The 10,769-nt window shown below is 34.2% G+C and overlaps 1 protein-coding gene across 3 annotated transcripts; it reads right to left on the bottom strand.

The window, feature by feature from the left end:
• Positions 1-1,751: 1,751 nt before the first annotated feature.
• Positions 1,752-8,257, bottom strand: LOC112520395 (pre-mRNA-splicing factor SYF1). 3 transcript variants are annotated; one of them, XM_025128776.1, is made up of 6 exons: positions 7,912-8,257; positions 6,639-7,569; positions 5,263-5,447; positions 4,893-5,063; positions 3,239-3,694; positions 1,752-2,345 (listed from the first exon to the last, which is right to left on the bottom strand). In XM_025128776.1, the coding sequence occupies exons 1-6, from the start codon at positions 8,128-8,130 to the stop codon at positions 1,902-1,904; spliced, it is 2,406 nt and encodes an 801-aa protein (XP_024984544.1). In that variant the 5' UTR covers positions 8,131-8,257; the 3' UTR covers positions 1,752-1,901. The 3 variants fall into 3 exon arrangements, with proteins under 3 accessions (XP_024984544.1, XP_024984543.1, XP_024984542.1); XM_025128775.1 differs by having other exon boundaries at positions 6,639-7,762; positions 7,912-8,068; XM_025128774.1 differs by having other exon boundaries at positions 6,639-8,257.
• Between the last annotated feature and the right edge of the window lie 2,512 nt (positions 8,258-10,769).

Below are 10,769 nucleotides of genomic sequence, written 5' to 3' on the forward strand. Positions count from 1 at the left end.
ATATATATATATATATATATATATTTATTTATTTATTTATTTAGTATTAGCAAGACCAACTTTTTTAACTTATGAACTATGACCCAAATATACCCCTAAGCCTAACATCTAACATAATCAAAATCGGCGCCTAAAATCATTAAACCATTAAACATATCGACACATTTGATATTGACGCTCTCCAAATTTTGAAATTCCTCAAGAACTCTATCAAACTATCGATCTTTCTAATCCATGGTTTGAGTGCGGTGCACATCATCAAATCAACCAAGTGATTCAACCAACTTAGATTTGGCTTCTATTTTGTTTGGTCAAGAACTCAAGACTCAAGAATTGAACTATTGAAGGTTGTGAAGTCGTGGATTTTGTTATTCAATATTTACAGTGGAGTTGTAACTTTGTTAATTTATTTGTTTTATAATATGTATTATATATTTATTTGTTTGTACTTTGGATTGCTTCGACTTTGTACTCAATAGTTGCTTAATTATAACATTTATTTGTTTAGATATTTTGTTTTGTTAAAATGAATATTTAATCTAAAATTATAAATTATATATGTTTTTTAAGTTTAATATTTAAAGTCCATTAAAGGCCCAAACCGCCTAAACCGGTCAGACCAAACCGCCTTTTCGTGGTTTGGTTTGACCGGTCTAGGCACTTGATGTTAAACCGCTCGGTTTGAAAATTTTATAAACCGTCATTACGGTTTGGTTTGTGGTCTGAGGGGTTAAACCGCCCAAACCGGACCGCGAACACCCCTAATCTCTTGCTTTCCTCTCTCCGGGCAATCTTATTCGGCGAACCTTATTCCGATGAACCTTATGTGAAAACAAGACACATACTATGATACCCCAGGTACACATACAAGATGCACAGTGTGATACCCTTTGTAAAGCAATGAAAATAACGAAAATGCACACTATGATACCATTTCATAAAACAAATAAAGTAATTGTGATACATGTGAAATATTGTGAATGTTATCACTATGATACACTTTGATTCACAAACGTCTTTAAAATACGATGTATATTAGGTAATTGATATACTAGGTAAATTAATTTTAATTAAATATTTTCTTCTAAAAATTTAATCAAATATTTTGATTAGTTGTCAAAAATAAAATTACTATATTACCCTTTTAGCTTATTTAAGAAATATCCTTAAATATCTCAAACGAATGATTCACATTAGATCTCATGGTTACCACAAACTAATCATTTCTCCCTTGAATGGACCCCTAGGTAGAATTTTTGGATGATTTTGTTATTAATTTTTATAGAGTATTTTAGTGTTTTGGTGTTCATTTTGTATTTAAACGTATATATTAGTTAATTCTATCAGTTTTACACATTAAGTTTTAAGAAGTTGTAACTTGAGTTAATGTTTCATATATGTTTTTTCCATGTAAAACTATATTTTAAAGTATTGATTAACAGATATTTGTTTTATATGTATTTGGTTAAGAATGTGTGAGTGGTGAATATGGTTGATGTTATTTATTAAAAATGTATCCATGTTCATCATGAATGTGTTATTCCTGATGAATATTCATTTATCTTGAAAAGGAACATGTGTAACTTGTTGTGAACGGTTCCAGGGTTCCTAATCAATTTGATGTAATTTGTGGTAGAGGATTAGATTTGCTTCCTAGGGGGACTGTTCAACAACTGTAAAATGAAATGGAAGAAGTAAGAATGCCCCATGGGAAATGAAGCTCATCAAAGATGAAGACATTTTCCATTAAATTCCATTAGTTTACAAAATCCATATAACAAATGAGAAGATTCCTCCTAGCAGTAGATATCGAGAACAAGTTTTTTACACCACATTCTTCTAAATAATTCTCAAGTTATTGAGGAACACAAAAACTTAGCCGAACTCCGAACCTGGAAAAACTAGTTACCCTGGCGCATCCGCTTAATTCGTTCCAGGGCACCAAGACGGCTGCCGCCATCTCCATTTTCTTTATCCTTTTCTGCTTCTTCGTCCCTTTTCCTAACGAGTCCTCCAAACACAGCTTCGGGTACATCCTTCTGTGCGATCTCAACTTTCCCATCACCATCATCGTCTTCTTCATCACTCCCACTTCCTTCTGGAAGCTCGATCTCTTCTTGATTTAGGATTCCGGAAGCGGTTTCTGATGATTGTAAACCACCGCTCACAAATCCAAGCTTTCTAGCTCCAGTGTCTTTGGTGGAGAGATCCTTTGGGGCGGCAGGCGCCAACTGTCTTTCTAAAGCAGCCATTTCGTCTTCAGGAACACCGGCTTTCTTCAGTTGATCCATGGCTTCATCAACAGTAGGCTTCTGCATCAGATACTCGGGGAGCATAACATGTGTCTGCAACAACCAATAAAATCCATTGGTATTGTGACTATAGCTTATTCTTATGCCAATAATACCCCTCTACCATCTTTAATTATCATTTGAAGGATACAAGTAAAAAGTAAAGGAAGAGTCAAAGCTGCTAATGAACAGTTCATCAGCAACCAGCAATATGATGCATACATCCTAGTCCTGAAATAAGATGGTCGTCCCATTCGCATATTTACATGTGTTGTGATCACTTCTAACCCATGCAAGCAAGGCTGGAGAAACCAAGGTACGCATGACAGTATAATACAGGACATGACAGAACAAAAACTTGTACCACGTTTGGTGTGACAATTAGACTGGACCGGACAGGACCGAGAGAGACAAGAATGCATCTTTCTGTCTAACCAAAATAGGTGTAACAAAAACCTGGGAGAGGTGGCAAGCTTGGTAAAATACTAAACTACCCATGTCAAATTAAAACCCTAAACCTTCCGTAATTCTTTCATCTGCCTACCTCACTCTCCCCAATCCAGTTACGCCTTGTCCAGTCCCGTCTACATACCAAACGCACCCTATGGTCACATCACAAGCACAAAGGCATCCCTCCTCAATCCTCCCAAAGCCAAGAACCATCAATACATTATGGCTACCCTCGACCTTTGCTACTTACTGGTAAGGTGCCGACCATACTGATGAGACAATGATGATAATTGAAGTAGACTAGAAGTGCAAAATTGGGTGTGTCCCTACAGCATTTTTAAGGTATATCTGGAAGTAAAAGTATAATCCTGGAATTAAACTAAAAGGAAACCGGTGCTCAAATCTTTAGTGGGAGGGAGTGTGTAGCTTAGATCCTTAAGAGTATTCCTAGAATTTACAGAAGAGGACAAAAAATAAACTCGATAAAGTAAGCATACCTGGCTATGTCTTGCAGAAACACTCCTCTTAATGCGAAGCATGTCTCGGAAAGTGTCCTCATTGCCATGTTGTACTTCAAATTCATGCCACTTATTCCAAAAGTCACCATCAGTCCGAGGATCTGCCAACCAAGATGCATAAACATATATTTTACGTGCACGGTCAATTTCACCCAGATTCTTCTCAAGCTCTGCATACTTGATGCACATCTTCATCGCATCCCTCTCAGGAAGTCCATCAGACACAATTGCCTGCTCATAGATCTCCCTAGTTTTAGGAACTCCAAATATTTCAGATGCACGGGCTATGTAAATTTCATACATGCTCCACTTCTCGTTGGGTGGAACAGCCTTTGTTGCTTGATCATAAACCCTCATGGCTCGTTTAGCTAGACCATAATCCTCCTCCAACTTAGCATACTGAAGATACAATGGCTTTACAACTTCAGCAGGGGCCTGTTCAACAATCATGGAGATCAAACCAATAAGTTGCAATCATAAGAGATTGAAACAGTACATTACAATCATAACAGATCAAAATTGTAAACAGAGAGTGAATAATCATGTGATTTTATCCATATGTTAAGCATAAACATAAAACAAAATGACTAAGTAGCTGCTACCGATTTCATATATAACCACTAACCAGTGTTCATGGATAGCATGCAGGATGACATATGTGATTAGGGTACAATACAACATAAGCAAATATTCATGTGTAAAAACTTGAATATAGATCAGTCGAGTGGGATGGAGCTTGAATATGGATCAGTTGAGTGGTGCTGATCTGCTGGGTGAAAGTCGAGATCCTTGGATGATGGAAAGGGACGATCAAAGTTTGGATATGGATTCAGTCGAAGAAAGTTGAAAGGCAGGATTGGATGATGGATTTAATTTAGGTCAACTAAAACGCTAAAAAGTCAAGTGATTATTAAACCTTGTCAAACCTAAGCCCAACAAATAATCAAATATTAAAGTAAAAGGAAAAAAAGGCCCATAAAATATTGAAACAACGCCCAAAATCCTAAAAACCTAAAGCCCCAACACTGAAATGGTCCGTGAATAATTGCAGTATAGTGGACAGCTATTATGATACAAAATTATGGTGAAATAGCGGTGAATAACACCGCTATAAATCACCACTATTTTAGAACCGCAATTCATCTTGACAGCAATCTGCTATTGCAGCGCTATTGCCAGCATAGGTTACAATCATAACACAAATTGTGAACAGACAGTGAATAATCATGTCATATTATCCACATATTAAGCATAAACATAAAGCAAAATGACTACGTACCCACTACCAATTTCCTAAATAACGTTAATAGAGTGCATGCAGAATGACGTGTAATTAGGTTGCAATGCAACATGAGCAAAATCATTGTCAACCGTTATTCATATATCCCTGCTAAATTCTAAAGATCATGGTAATTATGGACGAAGTGGCCTTGTACCAAAAATCTAATTTAATATAATGTTTTAATTAAAGAGATTTCAACTTCCATTGTTGCACAGAAATGTTCACCAGACAAATTATGGACATAACCTTGTAACATCCTAAGTAAAAATACAGAATTCAAAGGGTATCCAAGTAGAATTAGAGTCTTGGTTTTGAACTAAGGTAGAAGTGAAGAAGGAAAAGTAGCCATACCATCTCAACAGCATGCTCAAATAGCTCTCTAGCCCTTTCAAGTTTGGACTTGCCGTATCTTTTGACAAACTTCGAAAGATAAGTAACCCATATGTCTTTCACATGGGGATATTTAAAGATCTTCACCCCTCTTTCATAGACTTTAAAAGCATCCTCAAAGTACTTGTTATCCTGAACCACATGCAAGTAAAATTTAAGCTATGACACATTAAGTAATAGAAGGTAACATGAAGAGAAAAGAAGTTGCAATAGTGAAGAAACTGAAAGAAAACGTTTTAAAACTTTGGGAATGTTTTTTAGAAAGGGGTAGAAATGAATAGATGATGAAGGATTTCTGAACAATAAAGACATCAAAGAGGTTCTTCCATACCTCTAACAGCATTGCATAGTTTATAATAATCTGTGGTGTGGCGATCCGAAGATCCAAGATCCTCTCATATACTGCACGAGTAGATTCCAAAGTGCCTAAACTTTCCTCTAGATCCACGTAAAATGTCCAAAGTCTTAGGGACTTGTGCAACTTTATTTGTACCGGTTCATTGCCATCAGCAGCCACTGGAGTAGAAAGATTTAAAAGAAAGATGCATAAGCAAAAAAACAGTGTAAATTGTATTTCTAGAATCCAAACTATCACTTACAAAATATGCATGCTACAGAAGTATACAGTAGAAAGCAATTCATAATATGCTTCATGATGTCTACATGACCTTGATAGTTCTCTTGCAGTTGCGGACTTCACTCCAATAGGAACAAGAAGGCCAAGTATCATGTATTCCAACCAAACCAAACAAGCCATTATATCCCACCCTGAAGATGGGGTGGTCTGGGCCTCTAGGGAGGGTGAGATGTAGGCAGACCTGACCTCCACCCCGAAGAGTAAAGTGGCTGTTTACACGAAGACCCCCGGCTTGTGCATAGTGTGGGAAGAAATGCGAAAAAAGAACATGACAGAACAAAAAGAAGAACTTGAAAACTAGAAAAGCAGTGCTGCAAATTGAAATGCTAGTCAGAGGTAAGCAACCAAAAAAATAACAAACAAGCAAAGAATACAAACATATAGAAGGTCCACAAATATGTAACCAACATAGGAAGGGCTACACACTCCTAGCATAACCTCGAAATCAGGGGGTCTAACTGCCAGCTCACTCCTATCATGTATTCCACCCAATTATATAAATTTCATACTGATAAGAGTTAGATACATCAGGTACACAAAGCTATACCAATACCAGGGGATCAGATTGCTAATACAATCACACCACATAAGCTTGGTCTGTCACCAGATATAGATTACATTGCAAGCTATCAAAGGCCCAATTCCCTCGAAAGATGTTTTAAAGCAGATATTAACCAACCCCATTTAAATTTTTTGCATTCATTATTATTCAAAATCGCTAGATGGTGAAACATGATGCTTGGTTTTAGAATAACGTGGTTGTTCTCAACCAAGTGAAACAGAAAATTGTTGACGATAGCAGGAAAAGGTACTACTACATGGACTGTGAGGTGTTTTCCTTTTGGCAATGTAGTCTATTTGTAGGGATTTAAAAAATAGAACCATAGACAGTAAAGTGAAATACAATCCACGAAATAATTTGATCTACGGGAAGCATCATTGTAATAAAGGTCAAATAGAAAAAACAATAGAGAAGCAATTGCAAAGGTATATCTGCATGAATAGAACACGTGAATTGTTATGAAGAAAACTATTAACCTGGAAAATCGTAACATAAGACCATAGATTACCTCTGCGTTTCACCTCAGCAGACGGTTCCGCAGTAGCACGCCTCATTAGTTCCAGCGCTCCCTTGAAATTTTTGTGTCTAAGCTCCATCTCCGCCCATTCACACCAAATACTAGCCAAGTTATCCACAGCTTTGTAGTTCACTTGTACAGCCTTATCAAATATCACCCTCGCGTTAGCAATGTCTTTATGACTTTCATACAATTTGGCAAAAGCAACCCATAACGTATGAGGTTTGCCGACAGCTTTCATTGGATCAATTGTTCTTACGGCCTCGGTGTACGTCAATATCTGCTTTGTCGGATTGCCTTCAAAGATCTTGACCCTCCTATGCCACTGTTCCACATTATGAGGATTTTGGCGAAGAAGAACACTATTAGCCAGTTCTGGCCTCCTATCCATAAGATGCTCTAATCTTGCTATCCTCAGGTCAACGTCCTTTTCATCACACAACCAAAATCTCTTAAGTTTCTCCTCCAACTTTGCCACATTAAGCCGATCATCTTCTTCATCCTCCTCGTCCTCAACAACGCTCTTTTTCTCACCATCTTCCTCTTCATCCTCACTCTCACTCATCCCTTCCATCTTCAAAGCCAGCACACTTTCTTCGAACTGTGAGTACGCATCAAAAATGACACTAAAATCTCTTACCGTGACAACGGTAGTCATACCCTCTTCAAACACATCTCTGGCTTTCTCCAACAGTTTCCTCCTGATATAATAATCTGCTAACGAAGTCCACAGACGACCCACCTCATCTGTAAACTTCCTGATACCACCTCTAATAATAGCATCCACATTCAACCCTGAGATCTCTGTGGCATGCTGGGTAAGCAAATCACACAGCTCCAACCATAACCTATGTTTTGTCTTCCCCTTAATCGAATAAAATCTATCGTCATTTAAGACGCCCGCCAACCTCTCAGCCGCCTCCTGCCATAGCTCAGAATTCAACAAAAACTCGATAAGATCCTCGATATGACCGGGGTCATACTTCAGATACCTTCTATAAACCCTGAGTGAGGTCTCGATTGGGACACCCCTTTGGCTCACAAAAACGAGATATGGTTCCCAAATCCTATCATGCTGTGTCACAGGCAAAGCACAGAGCGCCCTATCAAAGGTCCTACGAGTAAGAGTAACTAGCTTCTGTTCAGTCAAGCTAGTCAAGTACATGATCCAAATTCGGGGCATTTTGTGCATTGTAACTAAAGCTCGTTCAAATGTATTGTTCAGGGTTTGGTATTGCGTGTGAGAAATAGGTAAATTGCGTACCAATTCGAGACGCTCACGGAGGTAAGCATGCCATAGCTTGTAGCTTCCCGGAAGAGCTTTGAGGGCTCGTTCATAGATTACCGCTCGTTTCTTGAAAGGAGATTCCGTTCGTGCAATCAAATAACGCCACCATAGCTTAAGACTGAAAGGGTTTCTGAGGAGTTCTTCCTCGTATAGGAGATCATCTTGGCTTGGATACAAATCGCTTGGAATCGACATTGACGAAATTTAGTATATTTGGTGAGATTACGTACTTGTAATTGCAAATGAAAACCTAAATCGAGTCCTCAACTATCGATCGACGCTGCAACCATAAAAGAATACGTAGTTCTAAACCCTAGAAGTTTAAAGAGGGAGATCTCCCCTGGCCGATGGAAAGAAAAGAATGGGAAATTTATCCGTTTGTTTGCAGTGAACTAAGGGGGGTGTTTAGGATTTGCTCGTAAAAATAAGTTATTCACTTGTTCCTGTTTCACATGGTCAATAAGCATTTTTTTTTTTTTTTCTTAGATAAACAATTTATATCGATAACGAATAATTTTTGAAAAAATTAAACTCTTCTGACTTATAATAAATTGATAACTACTTTTATAAAAAAATATAAATCATTTCAAATAAGCAATCCCAAAACACCCTGTAATAAAATTATATAATATAATAGGTATACCACAAAATGATCTTTGAAATCTTTTAATTCTTAGGATTGATCAGCTTATATTTATATTTATTAAATTATAAAATATTTAACAAAAAATTTTAAAAATTATTTTTTTATTTATGGAGTATTGTTTATTAATGCATATTACTTAAAATTTAATATTACAAGTAAAATATGCGTAACTATAATTTATTAAAGCTCTATATTTGAATTCGTATAACTAACTGCAAATAAATATAATCAAATAGAGAATAAACATTTTATTTTAAAATATAAAAAATTTAAAATATAATTAAGATAATTATTGAGTTCTAACAAAATAATTAATTATTATCGTTATACAAAATTATATTATTAAACCAAATATAAATTACTTTGTTATTGGACCTAACTTGAATTATAATAAAAAAAACTTTAAATTATATTATAAAGCATTTGACAAAAACTCTTAAAAATCATTTTTTATGTATGAAGTACTGTTTATTGATGCATATTACTTAAAATTCAAGATTACAAGTAAATTATGCGTAAGTACAACTTATAAAAGTTTCATGTTTGAATTTGTGTAACTAACTGGGGATAAACATAATCAAATAGAGAATAAAAATCTCATTTTAAAATATAAAAAATCTAAAATATAATTAAGATAATTATTGAGTTCTAACAAAATAATTAATTATTATCTTTATAAAAAATTATATTATTAAACAAAATATTAAATTACTTTCTTATTCAACCTAAATTAAGTTATAATAAAAAAAATTTGGATTAAAAAATTACACAAAAAAATAGAAATTTTAAATAGTTAATTTAATACTAATATCGATATATTTTTGTCAAATTTTTATAATATTTTCAAATTTATATTTTTTCAAAGATAAAAATATTATCGTTTTTTTCAAAATCACATCGACTGAGATAAAGAAATAAAACGAAATATTAAAATTAAAATATATCTCGTTGCATTATACGAATACCCTCCTGATCTTTATAGATGTATGGAGATCTTAAAAGGTAAACTTTTAATAAAATACTCAAATTTTTTTTAATTGACAAAGTTAAATAAGCTCATGTTCAATCTATGTTGATACCAAGTAAGGGGGTGTTTGGGATTGTTTATTTAAAATAACTTATATTTTTTTTGTAAAAGTGTTTATTAACTTATGTGGTATCAAACTGGAGTTAAATATAACAGGGTTAAAATTGTAAACCGGTAATAAGCAGTTTTTCATAAGTCAGGAAGGATTAACTTATCAAAAACAACTTATTACCGTTTTGGCACCGGTATAAACAGTTTTTTTTTCCTTATCCAAACACCAAAAAACAGTTTATTACCAGTGTCAGACTGAAATAAGTTAAAAAACAGCTTTTATAAGCAATCCCAAACACCCCCTAAATATGCAAATCAAAAATACTCTTGTTAGACTTCTCAAACAAATTCTTTTTTTCCTTTGGGTATATTTGATATCCAGACAGTATAAAATAAAACATAATATAACAGAGCATATGTTAAGCATTTGGTAAGATAGAACTAGACGAAACAAGACAAATAAAATGACCAATTTACCCCTAATGAGTTGTTTATATTTTTATATATTTTGGTTAATTTATGTAATTTATCAATTTATAATAAAATAATTATTTATTATAAAAGAATATATCATTAGAAAGTTTTCGTCAAGATAATTAAAATGATACAAAAATTAGTTTTGTAGTTTTCAATTTTTATTTTATACATTTTTATATTACTAATATTTAATAAATTACCTAAAATATAGTAATCGTATAAAAATAATATTTTGAGAACATTGAAGTGGAAGTTTAAAGAGTATAAAATATAATAAATAAAATTTAAAGAATGAATAAAATATAACGAGGGATGTCTATTTGATATTTTAAAAGAGAATTATGTTTTATTTTGAGATTATATTGGTAAAGTATAGGTCTGATCCACCTTGTTTCGTGGAGGTGAGGGTGGAACACCCCTATTCCACTTTGTTCTATACAAACGTCCTGTCAAACATAGAACAAAGATATTTGATTTGTGTTATGCTCTTTTTTGTTATGTCTACTATACCAAACACACCTTTGGTAAACTAAGACATACGTAAATAAGTAAAAACAAGCCTTGAAAATAATGAGGTTGAGTTTATTACACAGACAAACGTAAAATTGATTCTTAAAAGAGAAAATATTTTCT

Source organism: Cynara cardunculus (assembly GCF_001531365.2).
Source record: "Cynara cardunculus var. scolymus isolate 2C chromosome LG 10, CcrdV1, whole genome shotgun sequence".
Classification (NCBI taxonomy): domain Eukaryota; kingdom Viridiplantae; phylum Streptophyta; class Magnoliopsida; order Asterales; family Asteraceae; genus Cynara; species Cynara cardunculus.